Source organism: Caretta caretta, chromosome 7 (assembly GCF_965140235.1).
Source record: "Caretta caretta isolate rCarCar2 chromosome 7, rCarCar1.hap1, whole genome shotgun sequence".
NCBI lineage: Eukaryota > Metazoa > Chordata > Testudines > Cheloniidae > Caretta > Caretta caretta.
This window is the reverse complement of record NC_134212.1, coordinates 28,770,798-28,794,137: the sequence shown is the minus strand read 5'-3', so window position 1 is coordinate 28,794,137 and position 23,340 is coordinate 28,770,798. Positions and strand designations below refer to the sequence as shown.

Here is a 23,340-nt window from a genome sequence, read left to right as displayed (position 1 = left end):
AAATTCAAAAGGTTGCTGATCTGAGGGTCTGACTTTGGCCTGTTTCTAACCAATCAAATGTTAACTTTACTTACCTTATGTGCTCTTAAATGATCATACCTTTATGAATGCTGTTTGAAACATTCCTCACATATAAATCATACAGACATGTGCCATTAAATTGTCATGTTATTACCTGATATTCCTTTGCCTTTTAAAGTCCTTGCGATAATGGCAGTTGGTTGATTTTTGGTCTGGCCAAAGGCTTTGCAAAGCTCCTCCACACTGTGTCCATCCACTATGAGAGCATGCCAGCTAGGAATGCAAACATACAGATGGTTTCTAAAGGGTTCATACAAATGAATCTCTGCAAGAGTTAGTAATAATTAATAATACTTCATTATGATACAAGGGGCTCTCAAAGCACTTTAAAAATATTAATTAACACTCATGAAATCAGTAACAATCACACATATTTCAGATGAGTGAAATAAGACAGAGATTAGGTAACTGCCCATGGTCAAACAGCATTACAGTGGCAGGGTGGGGATCAGAACCTAGAACTTTCATCTCGTAGGTCCCTATTCTAACCCACTTGACCACACTTTTTGCCATATAACAGCTACCTTTCATTACAAGAGCAAGTGCCCCAAATTAAAAAAAAAAAAAAGAATAAGAACAGACATCTTAAACTGTAAAACAGTGTAATATGGATCAAACTATAATTTGCCTGTGTAACTTCTATAAGGTCCTGTAAATACTTGTGAACACATGTAAAAAGTATTATAGATCTTTAAGCTAGCTGATGACCTTCCAGGAAGCAGTAAAAATATAAAAACATTTATTTTAACAATAATGTTTTCCATGCCCATAAGAGAAAAAGGACATTTTATCCCTTCTTCCTGCCCCCTGTACATCTGAGGCTCCCCCGTTTCTCAAGAGATATAGTACACATCGCCTAGTACACATCTGGATACAGAATTCTTGCATATTTTTTAAAAACAATGTAAGGTCCCTAAAGTACTAGATAAGCTCCTCTAATAAATCTGCATGAATAAAAGAGCTTTATTAAAAAAAAACAAAGATTAAAAAAAAAGTTCAGCTTTGTATTGTTCTTTCAATACAGAAACAAGGATCTGATCCTGACAAGCAGTGAGAATATCCTGCATGGTGCTCTGAGCAGTTATCTGAATTCAACTCGCATTTTAATATGCATATTTGAAAATACCTGGAAAACAGACAACACATGGTTTCAAGAAAAGAGGAAACTGAACTTCTTCCAACCACATACCCAAAGGCTTCGCAGCGTTTTTGATAGATCTCAACATGATGCTGCAGAGGTGTAGGGTCACTTTGTCCAAGACGGTTAATGTCAAGTATAGCAACCAGATTGTCCAGCTTGTAGAACCCAGCAAAGGCCATTGCCTCCCAAATGGAGCCTTCAGATAGTTCCCCATCCCCAAGCAGACAATAGACTCGATAGCTAGAAAAGGGTGGGTTTTTTTAAAGTTAGTCAGTATGTCAAGTTACATAAAAAACAGGACACAATATTCAATTAGGATTATACAAAACTAGTATGAATCTCATTAAATAGAATTGACTAAAAATATTATAGTCTTTCTCTGTTTAAGTGTATGGTCTTTTTCCTTAGATTTTTTTCCCCACGCTGGTTAATACAATCTGTGACTGATTTAAACTCCCACATTGGTACAGTGTTGTACACTTGTAGAAATGATTGAGGTTTGTAGTATCTGGTACTGAAACTGTTGGAGTGAGAATATTGGAATATATGGATCATTGGGTCTGTTAAATACTCCTGGGGGAATTCTGTGCCACTGCGCCATGCAGAATTTTACAGAAATTACCGATGTGCGTGCAGAATTCCCAACACCACTAGGGGCCATTATATCTGGCAGAGCCCAGCTCACAAATAGAAGACAAAGCCGGGGAGAGGGGGACGGAACTGGAGGGTTCCCAGCTGTTGCAGTTCCCAGCACCCCCTGAAGGAAGGAGGTGGCATGCAGGAAACTCTGTGCAAGCCCAGGACCCAGCATCAGGCTGTTTCTCCCTCTGGATCCCTGGGCTCTAGGAAGGTAGGGGATGTAAGTGTCTGAGCTGGGGGTGGGGATGTCTGGGCGGCGGGGGACGGCTGGGCTCGGGGGGGGGGGGGGGAAGGAAAAGAGAGGGGCAGAGATAAAAAAACTGGGCTGTCATAGGGGTTTCTTTAAGTCTCTACTCCTGTGGGAATTTTTGTGTGTCTGTATTGTTACAGACATATTTGCTGACAGTATTTTGAAATAAATTACCAAAATAATTGAAACTGGTGTGATTATATAGTGTTATTTTGACTATGTAAAATAAATTAAAAATTGTGATAGGGAATAATTAAACTCCAGAGAAAAAACTTTTACAGACAGGTTTCTCTCATATGTATAGAAAACCATGTATAGTAAATTAATTTTTTTTCCAGAATACCATTTATCATATTTCAACATTTTGATTCTTTGAATCTTTTGGTTTACATGAAAAAAAGTTTGTTCTCACCATAGGTCTTTGTGAAATTTTACAGTTTTCCTATTGATTTCAATGGGAGTAAGATTGTGCCCAAATACTATTCTGTATTATGCCACTAGTTATTTAAAATCAAATTCAAAATCTCTTTAATAGTTCACAAGATCTTCCACTATTTTAGTCCAAATACCACTCCAGTTCTAAATGTGCAACCCTCACAGGTAAGTTTACAAAATACTTGGCAATGTGTGTCCCTGTATAAGAATGCTGTTGAGCACAAATAATAAAAAAAAAAACTATTAAAAATGGTAAATATAATGTGAAATGTATTGTATTCTTACATCCCTTGCCTCCAGACCCAAGTCTATTGTGTGATATATTGATAGGGAGGAAATGCTCCATTAATGGCAATTATAATGGTGATATAGAATGCAGTTGCAAGCTAAGATACACGTAACCTTGGGAAAGGAGTTGTAAAAATGAATCTTATTATAATTAAAGCTGGAGTGAACATGCCTGTTAAACACTGTCACTGTGACTAGGCAAGATCGTTGACAATGCAGGAAACTATTTGAGGATTGCTTTTTGCTTCCTCATTTTATTTCCTCATTTCAGCAGTTCCATTTAGTATACGCCTTAGAAAAAACACCTACATTTTCATTTCAGAGAAACCATAAGTCAGACTGGGCTAAACTATATAGTAAGAATATGCATGATCATCCATAGCAAATATAAAAGAATTATATAGTTTTGCAGACTATTTCCACATATACTGAACTCATCCTTAGGCAAAACTCACAGTGACAGGAGTATTACCTGAGCATGGACTGCTGGATTCAGCCCTTTATGCTTTATCTTTTGTCACCATTTCTTTTTTGGATGGCCACATAGGACTCCATGTAAAACAAATACTGCCTGTTGACTATCACAACAGCAATATATTTACCTTCAAATATATAATTTTAAAACAAAATTGAGTAAAAGGCTATTAAAATTAAGTATTAGAAGAGCTACTAAACTATTCCATATTATCATAGTAACGGTCATCTACTAAAGCACACTTCATAAGATGCTGGCCTAAACTTGATAATTCACTCAGACAAATTACAATTCCACACGTATTGGCTGCTTTCCAACCCTACATGTAGTACCACTATTTGCTGCCAGTAATCACAGGGTAAATTATTCCTACAACTGCAACCTGTTCAACTGTATTAAAATCAGAAAATTATCTTTCACAGAAATGATTTCAAGCTAATGAAGTGTAGGGTTTATTACTATATTAACTTAGCAAGCTGCATTTGAATGTGCTAAAACTGTCATATAATATACATCAACCGTATTAGATTGCTTTCTTCCTCAAACCATGTGTCTTTTGACATCTACTTTCCTTGTCCTCCACCCCGACAAATGGAAGAAATGGTCATTCCTGTTCCACTGGAGATGCACGGATTTCAGTTGACATTTTGGACCCCTATTTACAGCCCAGCAGTGCTCCCATTGATTTTAATAGGTGCACAACCAGGTCCTTGTGCTTCATATTTTCTTCACCACCTGTCTTTACCCTGTAACAACTATATTCAGCGAGGTTCTTCCCCGTGGGCATAACCGCTTTGAAAGAACAGTGGTTCTCCATATGCTGAAGGCTTGTGGCTACTCCACATAGCATGCCACCTTCCCTCTTCAGGAATAGTAATATCACCCTTGTAACTTTGTCTGGTTACACAGGAACAGCATACATCAATTTTTGCCAGTCCTTGGATCTGTGCAATTTTATTAGCTAGGCCTCTCAATTGGCCAAACTGAATTTGGAGTTGGGGAAAGAAGTGGAAAATAATGGAATAAATCATTTTTGATCAGAGTAAGAATACAATCGGTTTTCTCAGCATTTTTTTTTCTCCCCTACACATCTACAAACACTAAACACTGAAAAGGATTACCTGGCTTTATCAAAGTATTTGCCAGTATAGGCCATACCGCAGGCAGCACCAAGTCCCTGACCAAGGGATCCAGTAGCTACATCAGTGAATGGTTGTTTCTGAAAATAAAAAAGCAAGTTACTTTGCAGTTAAGAACTTCAGAGACTAAATTCACAGGACTAAATCCTGTCTTGATGAGAAAGCCCATTCCCACTCCAGTAGACTCTCACAGCAGCAGGACAGGATTCTAAACTGGCACTAAGAAGAGATTAAAGAGATGGGCCCAGGCCAAGATCCATTCTAATTCAAGCTTGTAGATTTCGGCACATTTGAATGGAGTCGAAGTCCCTAAGCATGCTGCCCTGTCCCCTTTCTCCACTGGCAGTACAGCTGGCTTAGCAGCCACAGTGCCACTGGCTAACTGCCCTGCAGCTATAAACTGATCCCATCAGAGAGAGGGTGGAAGTGGTAGATTAGGAGTTGACACTGAAAAGAACATTAGCTTCCAACAAATAATCTGAGGTGCCTTGCTTGAAAAAACCTTCTCTTACTCTTCTCCCTGGGGTAGCGTTAGTGACAGCAAAGAGCTAATGGCTCTGGAGGGGAGGCTCCATCAGGAGTGGGGGTGAAAAGCCACTGAGGCAATCGATAAGCTTCCTTCGAAACCAGGAGATGTTACATCAGAGTTTCCCCACAGGAAAAGAAGATGAACCATGCTGGAACTCCATAAAAGTGGTTTGCATGGGGACATCGTTGGTGTTTATAACTTTACCAAAATGTTAAGATTCATATTCTTGGGCATCCACTTCTATTGGGACATCCAGTTCTCTATTTTGCTAACCACAGGTGTTACCATCTTCTTAAAAAAAAAAAAAAATCTTTGACTTTACTGTGCAGTAGTTAGCAAACAGAACTTGTTGCATAAAATGCACAGACTTCCTGATTCACATGAAGCTCCAATTTTAAATAATTATTAAGCTTATTCCTCAAATACTTACTGGTACAGGGTGTCCTTCCAAAATGGAATCAATTTTCCGCAAGTTTAATAATTCTGCTTCTGGTAGGAAGCCTGCCTCAGCCCAGGCAGCGTACAGAATTGGTGCCGCATGGCCCTAGAAAGAAAAACAAATTCTAAACAAAGAGCAACTTTCCACAGTATCTCGATAACAAAACAAAATAAAAATGTGTAAATAAGATAAATTTAGCTCTGTGGACCCTTTATGTCCACCAAAAGTTTCTTTTTAATGTGAGGGACCAAGTTCTAAAATGCTTGCAAACAAATCACTGCTTCATATTGCCTCTAAGCCCTTTGAGTTCCTTTCAGAGACCTGGGATTTCCACAGATTCTTGCTTTTACTTTCTCCATGGTCCAGGCCTGCACTACAATAATTAGACTTCTAGCCAAGAAAGACTGAATGTGACTTCCTTCATACCTATTTTAAAACTCTTATAGGAGGTCATACTTGAGAAGGGATAGGTTCTCTCTCAGGTAGGTACGTCTAATCTCATGGAAGACTTCAAGTATCAAGACAGACACCTTAACATGAACTCTGTATTAGATGAGGAGCCAGTGCAAAGAATGAAGTACTGGGTGATATACCCATGGCGACCAGTGTTTCTGAATAGATGGGATGTTGAGTTTTGTTCCACCTGGATCTTTTTGAGGGTGTATGGATTTAAGATTAGATACAGTGATAACAATCAAGATTAGAGGTCTTGAATTCACAGGTCACTGTGGCCAGGTCTGAATCTGATATGAATGGGTATAATCTTCTGGTCAACTGCAGATGAAGTGGTCATTTTTTTGTAACCGTAGCTACTTTGGCACCCAATAGCTCTAGGAATCCAAAAGGAACCCAAAGCTGTGGAGCAGTTTAGCAATTCAACGGCAGGAGCCTTCAACATTGCGGGGGTGGGGGTGGGGGGTATCTAAGCAGAATCAATTACTTTGAAGTGATTCCCTCTTTCTATCAGCAGCATCTCAAAATTTGTCTGGTTTCTTTAGCTACCTTATCCTCGTCCAGGATTCATATAGGCATCAAGGAAGCTGAGAGACAGCACTGTTTCTGTTTTACGCAAAGGATATACAGAGATGGCTAGAGAAATTGCTATAGACATTTCCTCTGTAGCGGGTGACTACCTTTGTAATGTCCCAGACTTCAGCCTGGTCATATGAAAACTCAAGATTTCCTATTTGCAGCCCATTCTGCAGCCTGCTGGGATGCTCCCTAGTTTCAAACAACATCCGGTACAGAGCTCCACAACTACTTTTGCCACTTTTACTTAACAATACCTGACATTTGAAATGCCACTCATCATAAAGTCTTCCAAAGAGCTTTGTAAACTTAAATATATACTAAGGGATCACTGCATCTGCCACTGAAGACGCTAGCAATATGCCAGCGGTTTAACAGAATTAAACACTACAGAACAGTTCAGAATAGAAAATAGAAGACATCAGATAGACACTAAATAACAAGGATGTAATTACCTGAGCTGAAATTTAGCCAGAATTCCAAGCTATCATCCAACTCCGGCTAAAAGTGCCAAGGAAACTTTGATGACCTCAAGCAGTCAGGACATTTGTTTTATGTCTTAGCTGAATACACCTTCAGGAGCACTGTTCTCTTTAGTACTTTACTAGTGCATAGGGGAAGAATGTCATCCACTGAACTACCAACGCTGCTGCCTACCATGCTCCTTGTAAGGCTCCCGACAAATTACTAAACTGACAAAGCTTAACATCAGAGCTCTGAAAGGATCACAGTAAAGGCAGCATGGCCACAGAGAGATGTCACAGAAAGCTTAACCATAACTTATGCGTTAAAAATATACATAATGGCATAATTTCTTGGAACACTAAAAAATAACCTTTGCCTTAAGATGACTTTGCTTCTGGATATATTTCACGGACAGTACCGGGAAAGAATATATAATTTGTAATTAAACAACTTAACTGCTTAAATAGGTTGTATGTTACACCAACACACCGATGCTTAGAAATCTGGCAATTCCTTTCAGGCACTACGCTTACCCTTTCCCATGTTCAGCAAGATTTTATTTGGCATTTTCCTTTTTTGTTGCATATAATAAACTTAAAAGTCTTTTGAAAAGATTTGTATTGTCATTACTAGAGCTGTGTACTGATAAGGACCCTAAAGTATGACAGTGAATAGTAGTCAAGAAAACAGGTATGTTTATTTAACAAACAACTAATTTATGAATTAGATTGAGAAGGTATAGCACAGCTAGTTCTGGTTCTTACCTTTGAGAGTACAAACCGGTCATTGCTGGGGTTTCGGGGATCTTTCGCTTTGTACCTCATGGTATGAAAAAAGAGCACGGACATGATCTCTGCTGCACTGCAACATGATGTCGGGTGGCTACAAGACAAAGCCAATACAAGATTATTGCTGCTGCCCACTGTCAACTTGCTTTCATATCATTAGAATACCACCGTGCCAGTACTCTAAGCCTCATCATTAAAATACACAACTAAGTGTTTTTGATAACCCCTACCATTTGGTATTATCTTACTGCTGATTAGCTATACTTTGAGAGCGTCCCATGTCTGTTATCTAAACCAAAGTGGATGTTAAAATGCAGGTCTTAGTGATAAGGCACTGGCTTATCTGTTTGTGCACTCCATTCCTGAAACCAAGGAATGTCATCACAATCAGCAATTCTAAGGTGTAAGAGAGAATATGCAATACGGTGCTTGAAATTTATCAGTAAGAGTGAAATTCATCCTGAAGCAGAGGGCATGAGCAGAGGTCTCCATGCCACTCAGAACTCACATTAAGTGAGCAGAGTTAAGTGTGGTATAGTGTCTTGTGCAGACCCTTTGCACAGGGGAGAATTTCACCCTCGAAATGCTGCGTGTTTTATTTTTGCAAAGAGTTCTGGGACATTTAGAACTGTACTACATAAATCCCAATTACATTCTATCTTATATCATAAGAGCAGCTAACATAAAGGGACTTTGAGAGAATGTGTCTTATAAGACAGTATTAAATAATAGACACATTCCTCCATTTTATTTTCATGTCAATAAAACGCATTTTTAGGTAGTGAAAATTGGAAGGATAATTTAATGATAATCAGTTTATTTGCAGTAATTTTAAAAACATGATCAGTTCTGTAACTGAAAAATGATGGATTTGTTTGATTTTTAACAAATGGAAAGATGAGTATTTTCTATATTTACAGTCTGAAATATTGAGCCAGTGAATACATTTCAGTAGTTGATACATTTTGGGGGCAATCTTGCTTCCATTAATGTCAGGAGCACTTTTGCCATAGACTTCAAAGAGAGCACAAAGGAATACTTCAACCATAATTTACTACAGAAGCTCAGAGAAGTGTGCACTCCCATTTCAGAAGTAATCATGCCACAGCATATCAACCAGATATGGGTAAACATGAAAAATGTTTCCAGCTCTGGATGGCAAACTATTGGGCTGTAGTGTTTCAAATGTCACAGAAAGGTACTGTTACTTGTGTTCACTATAACTTAAATAATTACCATCTGAAAGTACTATCCACCCTTGTATAGTCAGTCTATGGTACCACTGCCCAACAAACGAACACAAAAAATTGTATACCTGGCTGTGATTTATAAACGTCTCTGTAGATACACACGAAAAAACCGTCTTAACATTAAATGCATTCCTAATAGAAGGCATTTTTAGCCACCTGTTAACAGGGCCTCTGGTTTTCACCATTTATTTGCAAACCACCTAGCAGGTATTTTTGGGATCTTTACTAGACCCCAAAGTAGCAATTTTCAGGCATTTATTGATATGAAACAGGACTATTCTTGATCTCAGCACTCACAGTGTGATGATTTAATTTAGGCTGTAGACATCAACACTGGGCTTGGAAGGAAACTCCAGTGTTCAAATTATAGAGTGGTTTTCTTGTCTACAGATATTTACCATTAAGTTTTTAATGATATTCATTTAAAACCTGAAGCCCTATTCGTAAAGCAAGAACAGTTTAGTCAAGAATGTCACACAGCAAAACTTTTATTTTCCATTTCTACATTTCCCATGCATGTTAGGATTCATAAGACAGTTTACAGTAGAACTTACATCAGAATACACTTTTGCTAGCGACACTTCTCTCCCACCCCTGTAATACTCTCTTATTTCAATTTGAAGTAAGTTAGACACATGCAAACACACGAGCAAAATGCAGAGTAAAGATTAGTGTCCATCCCTTAAGTAAGTACTCACAAACAGGGAACCAAAATAATTAGGTTTAAACCATGATTCAAACATATATTAGTAAATATTTATACATGAGTTAATCATTAAACCTTACATGCTCGTTTAAAGTTTTCATTCTTTTAATTGTATTAACTTTATACTTAACCATATTTCTATGAACTCTCGGTCTTGGGAAAAAAGGTTTTAAGCAACCTAGAATGGTAAGCATGTGAAAAAAAATAAAAAATGTATAAAAATATAAGAAGTCAACTCCAAAAATATGCTTGTAGAACTACTGGTTAATTAAATGCTTTTTTAATTATAGAAAATAATCCAAGATGAGATTGATTTCCAGTATCCGATGTACAGTCTCAAACCAGCGTACAGAATTTTGTTTAATCAGATGAAATATGATGGTCTATTATTGTAGTCATTTTTAATTTTATTAGAATACAGAGAGCTCCACCAGTGCTAAATTACATTAAAACCCAAGGCACTGTTTATTAGGTCTGAGTCTTTAGAAAAGAAGTTATTTAAATTACTATTAAGAGAAAAATATGGCAAATAATATCTTTACTTTATTCATCAGAATACACTTCCAGATTCCATTCAGAATGGACATCCAATTTTGAATTTTAAAAAGACGGTGTGGTTTGTAAACTTCATTGCCAGCTGGCTTTTATAGAAGGGCCACCACACTTTTGAACCTGTTTCCATTAAACAAGAGATTACAAGGAATTAGGTTCTGTATCTTGGGCTTTTGGGGTGAAATCCTGGCTCTGTTGATGGGACCAGGTTTTCAGTCTTGATATGTATGTAAATTGCTACACACTTCAGCTAAAAAGTGCTTAATTAAAAAGAACAATAATGCCAAAAAAGAAAGAATGAATGCCAAAACTAAAGGATAATTCTAATGTAGCAAGATCTGTTCATATCCCAAGTTGTGAAACGTAACAGCTTCTAAAGAAATCCCTGCAGCTTCCACTTTTAAGAGTCTTATCAAATCTCACAAGGAAACCATTGTTTCAAGAACTGCAGAAGTTCACCCTTTAGTTTTTTCCTCAAACACCGTATCTCCTAACAGTTAAGATTCTATAAGCTTTGGCCAATCAACTGCTGGCATTAATAAAAGGACCATCTTCTTCTCTGTGCAAAACCAACGAAGATGCAGCGCCAAATATGGCAGCTCGGCCTTCACAATTAGCTAAGCCAAATGCATCAGCTGGAAAAAAAAAATTCATGCAGAAGCTCACCTGACCAAAATAAAATAAAATAATAATAAAAAAAGAGAGTCACCTTCATCATTGTGTGTGATTGGCTTAGAGTCCCATATTAACGAGGCTCAATTTTAAGGAAGCTGGCAGGATTCATTTGCAAGCATTGCACTCTTATCACTGTGGGTATGTCTACACTACGGAATAAGGTCGAATTTATAGAAGTCGGTTTTTTAGAAATCGGTTTTATATATTCGAGTGTGTGTGTCCCCACAGAAAATGCTTTAAGTGCATTAAGTGCATTAACTCGGTGGAGCGCTTCCACAGTACCGAGGCTAGAGTAGACTTCTAGAGCGTTGCACTGTGGGTAGCTATCCCACAGTTCCCGCAGTCTCCGCTGCCCATTGGAATTCTGGGTTGAGATCCCAATGCCTGATGGGGCTAAAACATTGTCGCGGGTGGTTCTGGGTACATATCGTCAGGCCCCCGTTCCCTCCCTCCCTCTGTGAAAGCAAGGGCAGACAATCATTTCGCGCCTTTTTTCCTGAGTTACCTGTGCAGACGCCATACCACGGCAAGCATGGAGCCCGCTCAGGTAACCGTCACCGTATGTCTCCTGGGTGCTGGCAGATGCGGTACGGCTTTCCTACACAGTAGCAGCAACCCCTTGCCTTGTTGCAGCAGACGGTACAATACGACTGGTAGCCGTCATCGTCATGTCCGAGGTGCTCCTGGCCACGTTGGCTGGGAGCGCCTGGACAGACATGGGCGCAGGGACTTAATTTAGAGTGACTTGACCAGGTCATTCTCTTTAGTCCTGCAGTCAGTCCTATTGAACCGTCTTATGGTGAGCAGGCAGGCGATACGGATTGCTAGCAGTCGTACTGTACCATCTTCTGCCGGGCAGGAAAGAGATGAGGATGGCTAGCAGTCGTACTGTACCATCTTCTGCCGAGCAGCCATGAGATGTGGATGGCATGCAGTCCTTCTGCACCGTCTGCTGCCAGCCAAAGATGTAAAAGATAGATGGAGTAGACCAGATTTGTTCTGTATTCATTTGCTTTCCCCCCTCCCCCGTCTAGGGGACTCATTCTTCTAGATCACACTGCAGTCACTCACAGAGAAGGTGCAGCGAGGTAAATCTAGCCATGTATCAATCAGAGGCCAGGCTAACCACCTTGTTCCAATAAGAACAATAACTTAGGTGCACCATTTCTTATTGGAACCCTCCGTGAAGTCCTGCCTGAAATACTCCTTGATGTAAAGACACCCCCTTTGTTGATTTTAGCTCCCTGAAGCCAACACTGTAAGCCGTGTCGTCAGTCGCCCCTCCCTCCGTCAGAGCAACGGCAGACAATCGTTCCGCGCCTTTTTTCTGTGCGGATGCCATACCAAGGCAAGCATGGAGGCCGCTCAGCTCACTTTGGCAATTAGGAGCACATTAAACACCACACGCATTATCCAGCAGTATATGCAGCACCAGAACCTGGCAAAGCGATACCGGGCGAGGAGGCGACGTCAGCGCGGTCACGTGAGTGATCAGGACATGGACACAGATTTCTCTGAAAGCATGGGCCCTGCCAATGCATGCATCATGGTGCAAATGGGGCAGGTTCATGCTGTGGAACGCCGATTCTGGGCTCGGGAAACAAGCACAGACTGGTGGGACCGCATAGTGTTGCGGGTCTGGGACGATTCCCAGTGGCTGCGAAACTTTCGCATGCGTAAGGGCACTTTCATGGAACTTTGTGACTTGCTTTCCCCTGCCCTGAGGCGCATGAATACCAAGATGAGAGCAGCCCTCACAGTTGAGAAGCGAGTGGTGATAGCCCTGTGGAAGCTTGCAACGCCAGACAGCTACCGGTCAGTTGGGAATCAATTTGGAGTGGGCAAATCTACTGTGGGGGCTGCTGTGATGCAAGTAGCCAACACAATCAAAGATCTGCTAATATCAAGGGTAGTGACCCTGGGAAATGTGCAGGTCATAGTGGATGGCTTTGCTGCAATGGGATTCCCTAACTGTGGTGGGGCCATAGACGGAACCCATATCCCTATCTTGGCACCGGAGCACCAAGCCGCCGAGTACATAAACCGCAAGTGGTACTTTTCGATAGTGCTGCAAGCACTGGTGGATCACAAGGGACGTTTCACCAACATCAACGTGGGATGGCTGGGAAAGGTGCATGACGCTCGCATCTTCAGGAACTCTGGTCTGTTTCAAAAGCTGCAGGAAGGGACTTTATTTCCAGACCAGAAAATAACTGTTGGGGATGTTGAAATGCCTATATGTATCCTTGGGGACCCAGCCTACCCCTTAATGCCATGGCTCATGAAGCCGTACACAGGCAGCCTGGACAGTAGTCAGGAGCTGTTCAACTACAGGCTGAGCAAGTGCAGAATGGTGGTAGAATGTGCATTTGGACGTTTAAAGGCACGCTGGCGCAGTTTACTGACTCGCTTAGACCTCAGCGAAACCAATATTCCCACTGTTATTACTGCTTGCTGTGTGCTCCACAATATCTGTGAGAGTAAGGGGGAGACGTTTATGGCGGGGTGGGAGGTTGAGGCAAATCGCCTGGCTGCTGGTTACGCGCAGCCAGACACCAGGGCGGTTAGAAGAGCACAGTAGGGCGCGGTACGCATCAGAGAAGCTTTGAAAACCAGTTTCATGACTGGCCAGGCTACGGTGTGAAAGTTCTGTTTGTTTCTCCTTGATGAAACCCCCCGCCCCTTGGTTCACTCTACTTCCCTGTAAGCTAACCACCCGCCCCTCCTCCCTTCAATCACCGCTTGCAGAGGCAATAAAGTCATTGTTGCTTCACAGTCATGCATTCTTTATTCATTCATCACACAAATAGGGGGATGACTACCAAGGTAGCCCAGGAGGGGTGGTGGAGGAGGGAAGGAAAATGCCACACAGCACTTTAAGCACAGCACATTAAAAGTTTACAACTTTAAAATTTATTGAATGACAGCCTTCTTTTTTTGCGGCAATCCTCTGTGGTGGAGTGGCTGGTTGGCCGGAGGCCCCCCCACCGTGTTCTTGGGCGTCTGGGTGTGGAGGCTATGGAACTTGGGGAGGAGGGCGGTTGGTTACAGAGGGGCTGCAGTGGCAGTCTGTGCTCCAGCTGCCTTTGCTGCAGCTCAACCATACACTGGAGCATACTGGTTTGGTCCGCCAGCAGCCTCAGCATTGAATCCTGCCTCCTCTCATCACGCTGCGGCCACATTTGAGCTTCAGCCCTCTCTTCAGCCCGCCACCTCTCCTCCCGGTCATTTTGTGCTTTCCTGCACTCTGACATTATTTGCCTCCACACATTCGTCTGTGCTCTGGTCAGTGTGGGAGGACAGCATGAGCTCGGAGAAAATTTCATCGCGAGTGCGTTTTTTTTTCTTTCTAAGCTTCACTAGGCTCTGGGAAGGAGAAGATCCTGTGATCATTGAAACACATGCAGCTGGTGGAGAAAAAAAAAGGGACAGAGGTATTTAAAAAGACACATTTTATAAAACAGTGGCTACACTCTTTCACGGTAAACCTTGCTGTTAACATTACATACATAGCACATGTGCTTTCGTTACAAGGTCACATTTTGCCTCACCCCACCGTGTGGCTACCCCCTCAACCTTCCCCCCTCCCTGTGACTAACAGCGGGGAACATTTCTGTTTAGCCACAGGCAAACAGCCCAGCAGGAATGGGCTCCTCTGAGTGTCCCCTGAAGAAAAGCACTCTATTTCAACCAGGTGACCATGAATTATATCTCACTCTCCTGAGGATAACACAGAGAGATAAAGAACGGATGTTGTTTGAATGCCAGCAAACATACACTGCAATGCTTTGTTCTACAATGATTCCTGAGTACGTGTTACTGGCCTGGAGTGGTAAAGTGTCCTACCATGAAGGACGCAATAAGGCTGCCCTCCCCAGAAACCTTTTGCAAAGGCTTTAGGCGTACATCTAGGAGAACCGCGAATGCCAGGGCAAAGTAATCCTTTCACATGCTTGCTTTTAAACCATGTATAGTATTTTAAAAGGTACACTCACCAGAGGTCCCTTCTCCGCCTGCTGGGTCCAGGAGGCAGCCTTGGGTGGGTTCGGGGGGTACTGGCTCCAGGTCCAGGGTGAGAAACAGTTCCTGGCTGTCGGGAAAACCGGTTTCTCCGCTTGCTTGCTGTGAGCTATCTACAACCTCATCATCATCATCATCATCTTCTTCGTCCCCAAAACCTGCTTCCGTATTGCCTCCATCTCCATTGAAGGAGTCAAACAACACGGCTGGGGTAGTGGTGGCTGAACCCCCTAAAATGGCATGCAGCTCATCATAGAAGCGGCATGTTTGGGGCTCTGACCCGGAGCGGCCGTTCGCCTCTCTGGTTTTCTGGTAGGCTTGCCTCAGCTCCTTCAGTTTCACGCGGCACTGCTTCGGGTCCCTGTTATGGCCTCTGTCCTTCATGCCCTGGGAGATTTTGACAAAGGTTTTGGCATTTCGAAAACTGGAACGGAGTTCTGATAGCACGGATTCCTCTCCCTAAACAGTGATCAGATCCCGTACCTCCCGTTCGGTCCATGCTGGAGCTCTTTTGCGATTCTGGGACTCCATCATGGTCACCTGTGCTGATGAGCTCTGCATGGTCACCTGCAGCTTGCCACGCTGGCCAAACAGGAAATGAGATTTAAAAGTTCGCGGTTCTTTTCCTGTCTACCTGGCCAGTGTATCTGAGTTGAGAGTGCTGTCCAGAGCGGTCACAATGGAGCACTCTGGGATAGCTCCCGGAGGCCAATACCATTGAATTGTGTCCACAGTACCCCAAATTCGAGCCGGCAACGTCGATTTAAGCGCTAATCCACTTGTCAGGGGTGGAGTAAGGAAATCGATTTTAAGAGCCCTTTAAGTCGAAATAAAGGGCTTCATTGTGTGGACGGGTGCAGGTTTACATCGATTTAACGCTGCTAAATTCGACCTAAAGTCCTAGTGTAGACCAGGGCTGTGAAGCAACAAGACTGCCATCAACACAGTTGTGCAAGACGATTTATTAAAACAAGGAATAGAAACACATAATCCCAGACATCTGTAACTATGGACACTCTTGGGTGATGAACAGGAGCAACAATCTTAATTCTGAATTACCTAAATTTTGTAGTTTTGTTAACTGAAATACTGATTTTATATTTATTAATCTATTTTGATTCCCAAATATAATTGCAGTGGATTAACAGGAGAATTAAAACAAAACCACTCTTTGCCCATAAACTTCATTTTTTCACTGGAACAGCCTTAGCATCTCTAAAATTCACATACAATCATCTTGCAGGATCAGGTTTCCAGATCCTTTAGTCCTCATTCAGACAAAGCTCCCATTGTCTTCAATGAGAGTTTTATATGAGAAAACACTGCAGTAACTAGTTAATATAGCTACCACCTCACAACATTGCTTGCAACACAGGTCATAGTTCACAAAGTCACTTCCTTCAAGGAAGTCCACAAGTTCTCTTTTGTTCTTAACTGCTTTAATTTCAAGCATTTCCTGTATTTTTTCTTAATCCTATTGCTCACAAATCATCTTTTAAAACCAAATATTAACATCCTTAAAAGAGTTAAATGTAAAATGTGACTCAGACATACAGTCTTTCTTTGCAATAAGAATGTAATCAAAAGTATTTGTATGCAGTGTTGTTGTAGCCTTGTGGGTCCTAGGATATTAGGGAGACAAGGTGGGTGAGGTAGTATCTTTTATTGGACCAACTTCTGTTGGTGAGAGAAAGCTTGTGTCTCTCACCAACAGAAGTTGGTCCCATAATAGATACTACCTCACCCACCTTGTCTTTCAAATGTAGTTGACAATCATGCCACTAAAGGCCATTCTGTTCTATTTACTTTCTCACCCTGAGAGCCATATCCTTACTTGCCTTCTTCAGGTAATCAAGATTTCAATAGATGTGTGCAGATACTTGGCTGTGTGAGTTTGATTTGACTCCCTAACGCTATCAGAGTGTTCTTGAAACTTTGCTCTCTTTCTTTCTATTAAATGCATTGTTCTGTCACCATCCTGGTAATCAAGTCTCAATGATTATGTATAAATAAAATCTCAAGGAAATCTTTCTACAGTTATTCTTATATTTAAAAATAAGTAAACAATAGTAAACCATTCCATTCCCACTTCTAAGGAGGATAATCAGATATTGTTTCAAAACTGTGAGGGGCCCGGATCCTCCTGCACTTAAAGTCAATGCGAGTTTTACCACTGAATTGAAGGGGAGCAGAAGAGACTTGCGGTATTATATACCTACACATAACACGGAAATAATTACATCTGTGGGAAAGCGATGACACTTATTATGCTTACTAACATGAAATACAGAATGAAACCCCATATATTTAGTGGGTCTTCTGCCACTTTTGCTAAGCATACTTTTGTGTAGTTGTCTAACACAATCCCAAATGTTGTATCTTAAAAACAAATTAATAATTAAAGAGGAACTGGTGAGCATTCTGCACTCAAAACTCACTACCCAGACTGGACCAGACCAAACCAAACATCTGAAATTAAGGATCTATTCTGGCAACAGACTGAGAGTCCTCAACTTCCATTGACTTGGCAGCTAAAAGGAAAAAGCCAAAAAGTATCTTCTCGGTGTGTATCTGGAGTGATAGAAAGCAACCCTACATTTGCAATTTTTAATACAACTCTCTCAGAAACAAAAGGTAAAAAATTGCTTATGTCAGAAACACAGTGAAAGATGTTTGCAAATTGAGAGACAGCTTTAAAATATTTTGTAGTAGAGTAGCCTTTCCCATTAAAGCCTTAGTATGCAGTGATTATTTGTCCAATTCTTCTTTTTGAAAAGATGCATTTGCAGCCACATTTCAAAAAAGAGTAAACAAAATTTAAATAGCAAAAAGATGGAATACAAAAAGGCAGCGTTCCACAATGAAAAGCTTACGTGATGACCGGCAAAAACTCTGGCTTTAATTTTATATAAATAAATATGGATAGTATTTTTTGCATACATACAGCACAATCAAAGCAAGGCCAAATCTGGAACCGGCAAACTTCAGAGCCTGAACTAAATCCTGTCCAGAGGCCTAAATTAACTGTCCATTTGAGACTGCAGGCATTTTGCAGATAATCCCATTTGGGCTAACTTGAAATTCTGTGGAGAATTAGTTCCAACAGACAGGCACAAAATGAAAAAGAAAAGATTTGGCCCTAGGCATAAATTCTTTGGTTTTTAGTTCTGCATTAACTTAACATTCCTGGTATTTCTTTCCAGTCATAGTATATTTACTAGTACAGTGAACCTATACACACTTTGTTAACAATCAGATTTCCCCCAAAGGGTCATAATTAAACTGTCAAAATGTTAAGTGCACGCTTTCTCAATGTGAATCCTGTCCAATCTTGCATCATCAAAGCTGAATCCATGACTAAAAGAGGCAGCACTCCATAGAGACAAAGTGTAAATCACTCCCTCCCTCAAAACAAACAGAAATACCGCCCCACCCCTTCCCGGACCCACTACATCCACTCACACCCCATAGCGATACAAGTAGCACATTCAGAAGCAAGGGAACATACTTCCCTGATATTTAAGTTATCTACCTGGGTGATCAATAAACTGCCAAGTTTCTGAAGCCACATCCCCAACATGAAAGGTTTTTTATCGCTATCTTCATCACACACATGCACTCCCTATATACCCATCTCCCATCAACATCCATTCCCCCCACAGCTTGCCTCTAAACCTTTGCATATACCCCAATACCGTACAACCTTCCACCCAAAACTGCACATCCACAACCCTGCATGAACCTCTAATCCGCATGTAAACACAGTGCTTAATTTGTAATGAAGAAGGTCCGGGGGTTCAAGCAATCCATTTACATTCATAACTGATGCAGTAAGCCCAGAGGTGCCAGGGCTATGAATCGCCAAGCTGAGATTGCCAGGGTTCAGCCCTGGCACAAATTAAGCACCATGTAAACATATATCCCCACCCACACATACATACTACAGAACTTAATACAAGCAGAAGAACTAACGTGAATTAGGTTTTGCACTGGGTCTTTTGATATGTGCTAAAAATGGTCCCATACAAATTCTCAAATGCTACATTTTGCACCTACAGAAAGGGCTTCACTGAGCTGAACCAACGAGTTCACTTGATACTCACAGTGATTCTAATATAACAAGCTTTGCTCATGGCAAGCTTGGGAAATACAACTGCTTCAAAACTCCAGATCTCCTGATGATGAAAATTCTCTCAGTTCTGCCCACCCCATATTGTGTATTTGCTCCCAGGACAGGAGCATGCTGCTCTCAGAAATAGCATGCAGCACTGCATGGCTTACACATGGCTCAGCAGTCACCTGCTGCAGATTTTGTAATTCAGTCAAGTGGCAAATCAAGGGGCAAATTCTGCTTTCAGCTACTCCAGTGAGACCGTACTGAACTCAAATCCAGAAACTGTAATGGCCAGTGCACAGATATACCAGAGGGCAGAATCTGGCCTGCTTCATTTCACTGGCCAGGTGACCTGCAGATTGGGAAAGTGGGAGAACAGAGGAAGAGAGAAGCGAGGTGCTAGGATGACTGACGCAAGGGGCAGAAGGAGGGGGCCAGGGAAAAATTACACACAAGGCCTGAGACTAGGGGCAGTGATAGAGGCTGAGTAGGGGGCAGTCTGCACGAGGAGGCAGAGGTAGGGGGACTGCAGAGGGGCAGTCTGCATGAAGAGGTCGGCAGGGGGGCAGTTTGCACGAGGTCGCGGAGCTGAGGATTAGTAAGGGGTCAGTTTGCACGAGGTCGCAGAGCGGAAGGGTTGGTAAGGGGTCAGTTTGCACGAGGTCGCAGAGCGGAAGGGTTGGTAAGGGGTCAGTTTGCACGAGGTCGCGGAGCTGAGGATTAGTAAGGGGTCAGTTTGCACGAGGTCGCAGAGCGGAAGGGTTGGTAAGGGGTCAGTTTGCACGAGGTCGCAGAGCGGAAGGGTTGGTAAGGGGGCAGGTTGCACGAGGACGCAGAGCGGAAGGGTTGGTAAGGGGTCAGTTTGCACGAGGTCGCAGAGCGGAAGGGTTGGTAAGGGGGCAGGTTGCACGAGGACGCAGAGCGGAAGGGTTGGTAAGGGGGCAGGTTGCACGAGGTCGCAGAGCTGAGGGTTGGTAAGGGGGCGGTTTGCACGAGGGGGCAGCGGGGGGGGGGGGGGCGCCAGGCTGCACGAGGGAGCAGAGCTGGGGGTCGGGGCACGGCAGGGGGTCGGGACGGGGCAGCGTGTAGGGGCGGGAGGAGCGGGGATGTGTGGGGCGGCAGCCAGGCCCCAGTTCCGGACTCACCCGGAGCCGGCGGCGGTGGTGGCCCGGATGGAGCTGATGCGCAGCCGGTTGGCCGCGTCCTTCAGGGCCTGCAGCGCCTGTTGGTCGGGCTTGTGATAAGCCTCCATGGAGCAGCGGCAGGGCGCGGCGGGTCGGGCCTGGGCTCGGAGCAGAGTGAGGGACAAGCCGCGCCGCCTGCCGACTCGGAGCGAGGCAGACCCAGCCCGCCGCGGGGCCTCCCACAGGCGGGGCCAGCCCGCCCGGAACCGCCCCCGCCCGCCGAGGGGATGAGCTGGAGGGCGGCGGGGCGGGTGGTTGCCATGGGGATGAGGGGGCTGGGGATGGTGCACAGCGGGGGGTGTAGCCGCCGGGGTTGGGGGGGGGGCAGGGCCCGGTTCTGGGGAACTGCCGGGCCAGCAGAGGATCTCATCCCGCTTAGCTTCCCCCTTCGCGGGAGAAGTGGCTGCTTTCTGCCCGTGCAGCGTGACACAGCGGCTTTCCTCGGGGCAGCGGCAGCGCCCCTCTGGCTGCCTCTCCGCTCTCTGGGCCAGGCTCTGCGGCAAGCGCGGGCGAGGCACGCTCGCCATGGCGCGTGTAGCGCACCCCGGCAGGGATGGCGGCGCTGATCCTGCAGCCTCTCCTGCGGGGAGGAGCCCTGGGGGGGGGGGGGGGGGAGAATGGCAGGATCCGCCCGGTCCCCAACTAGGACGGGCCCAGCTTCGATCTCCTGTCACCACCAGGAAAAATAAAACGGATCTATAATCCACTCAATGAATACAAAAGCATCCTTGGGAATCTTAGATCTAACAAGGGGACTAGGTCCAAGCTCCCCCACTATTTTTGAAGATAAAAAAAATGGAGGAATTTATTTATATCTTTTGGATAAAAGATTAGCTGAATTAATTCCTTTCTGCGTAGTAACTTCAAAGCTGTTATTTATTAGACTTAGCTAAGGGAATACACGTTTTTACAGACACCCACCCACCCAGCACTGCTGCCTATCACATGGCATTGCAATTTGTCATACACTACAGTTGCCAACTTTCATGCCATAAATGAGCACCCCAACTTTCACAATAAGCCAAAAAATCAAGCTAATCCCATTTCAAAACAAGCCAATCCCTAAGAACTCCAACACTCTATGTGTAACTAGATCCCCTGGCCTGCAGTCTGGGACTGTGGTGGGCACGGTATGCACCCCCTTACTCTCCCCCCCCCGCCCTCTGCTTGCTGGGAGCTGATCAAAAAAAAAAAAAAAAGTAGTAACAAGCTACAACAAGCAACTAGCTACATGCCAAATACTAGCCAAAAAGCAACTCAGAAGCCAATTAAGCCAAAAACAAGCCCAATTTCTGCTTTTTTTTCCCACTGGTTTGGCATGTGTGTCATACACTTCACTGTCCCACCTGTGGTCCACCACCAGTGCATTTCAACAGACTTCCCAAATTGTTCACCAGCCAGTGGCAGGTTTAAGATTTGAGATAAGAGAGAGATGTTTTAGGTACCTACACGACTACATGCATGTCACAGGAAATCAGCCTGTGGATCTCTCTAGAAGGTAGAGATGGGCCTGATTCGCAAAGTTTTCAGACCTGGGTCCAAATTTCTCCCAAGTTTTGTGGGTTGATTTTCTGCTTGCTAATGTTGTGGCTGGTCTGTATCTCAAACATCTGACGTTCCACAACTATTTGGTTAGCAGGAGTTGATGTAGGCCTAAATATAGTAGAAAGACAAGTTATATTAATATTAATATGCATCTTTGGTATTTACAATATATGGGCTCCATTACCATAGCATCTGGGTATATCAGTCTTTCATATATTTATCTCCACAACACTCCTGTGACGCTGGGCAGTGATATTCCCATTTGACAGATGAGGGGAATGGAGGCACCGAGAAATTAAGTGACTTGCTCAAGGTCACAAAGGTAATCAGTGGTGGAGGAGGGAATTGAACTCTGGTCATCTGACAGACTAGCACTCTAACCATTGGGCCATATTAAAATCTATTTTCATTTGTTTAATGGATAAATAAATAAAAGACATTGAATAAGTCCTCTGCATAATTTCAACTGATACTGCCTCATTCCTGAATTTGGTTTAGACATGGATGTATAGGAATTTCAGAATATAACCAGAGTGGGAAAAATATTGAGGAGCAATTCTTCAGCTTGTATAAATTGTCAGATCTCCATTGAAGTGCCTGTAAGTTTACTTTAAAACTTAGTTTTAACCCAAACATCTTTTGTTAGTTTATATTAGGATCAAATTCTTTCACTGGTTTTCTTGGGCCAAACTTATACTTCTGTCTTCTTAACTTTAGCTTATTCTTTTGACTCTCTGTATTCATTACAAAAGTTAACCATCCTACTACAAAACTAAATGCCCCCGAATAATAGTTTTGCAGCTCTAAAAGGCCCAGCCCAACATCAGCACAAAATAAAGCTATTGTAGGATTTTTCTAACTCCAGACTATTCAAATTACATCCCCTAGATTTTAAAAAAGCTACCATAAGTTCTTGACAAATACTGGACATCATTGCTAGAAGTCCATCTTCACTAAATAGATTTTCTCTAAGAATTGCAAGGATGAAGGGAATGTTTGCAGTGTTCTTGTGGCTGAGTTGGTCCCAGGATATCAGAGACACAACGTGCATAAGATAATATCTTTAAATGGATCAACTTCTGTTGGTGAAAGAGACAAGCTTTTGAGCTACACAGAGCTCTTCTTGCGGTCATAGGGGAAGTCTCATAAATTTATCAAAACTATGGACTTTGTTGAACAGTGCCATAACTGTATTTAAATCAATGATAAAGCAAACCGTAGAAAAAGAGAGAGAGAGAACAGAAAAATATATAGAAGAAAAATGCATTCTTCTGGGGATGGGAAGTTTAAGGTCAGAGAAGAGAGTTTAGACTGAAGATGGACAGAATTTAACCAGCTTCTCACTTACAAATAAGTCAATAGTTACCACAGTCACAGTTCTGGGCAACTGCAACTGTATTCCTCCTCTGTGGTTCAGCAGGGGCACCCACTTTTAGGCTCATGGCTCCCCCGCCATCACCTCTCTCTCGGTCACAGATCTGTATCTCTGTCCGTCATGACTAGGGTTTTTTCAGGCAGATTTATTCTTAAGGTGAAAGCATTGCACAAAAAAAAGTATTGAAACAATAAAGGAGCCTACGTCCATGCTAATAAGCT

The 23,340-nt window shown here is 42.8% G+C and overlaps 1 protein-coding gene across 1 annotated transcript in view; it reads right to left on the bottom strand.

The window, feature by feature from the left end:
- TKT (transketolase) overlaps window positions 1-20,376 on the bottom strand; it is a 37,866-nt gene extending 17,490 nt beyond the window's left edge. The window contains exons 1-6 of the mRNA XM_048857364.2: window positions 20,161-20,376; window positions 7,675-7,792; window positions 5,408-5,521; window positions 4,431-4,528; window positions 1,271-1,462; window positions 176-294 (exon numbers count right to left, since the gene is read on the bottom strand). Of these exons, the coding sequence (XP_048713321.1) occupies window positions 176-294; window positions 1,271-1,462; window positions 4,431-4,528; window positions 5,408-5,521; window positions 7,675-7,792; window positions 20,161-20,267 (748 nt within the window). The 5' untranslated portion in view covers window positions 20,268-20,376. The remainder of the gene's footprint in view (window positions 1-175; window positions 295-1,270; window positions 1,463-4,430; window positions 4,529-5,407; window positions 5,522-7,674; window positions 7,793-20,160) is intronic.
- Window positions 20,377-23,340: the final 2,964 nt, after the last annotated feature.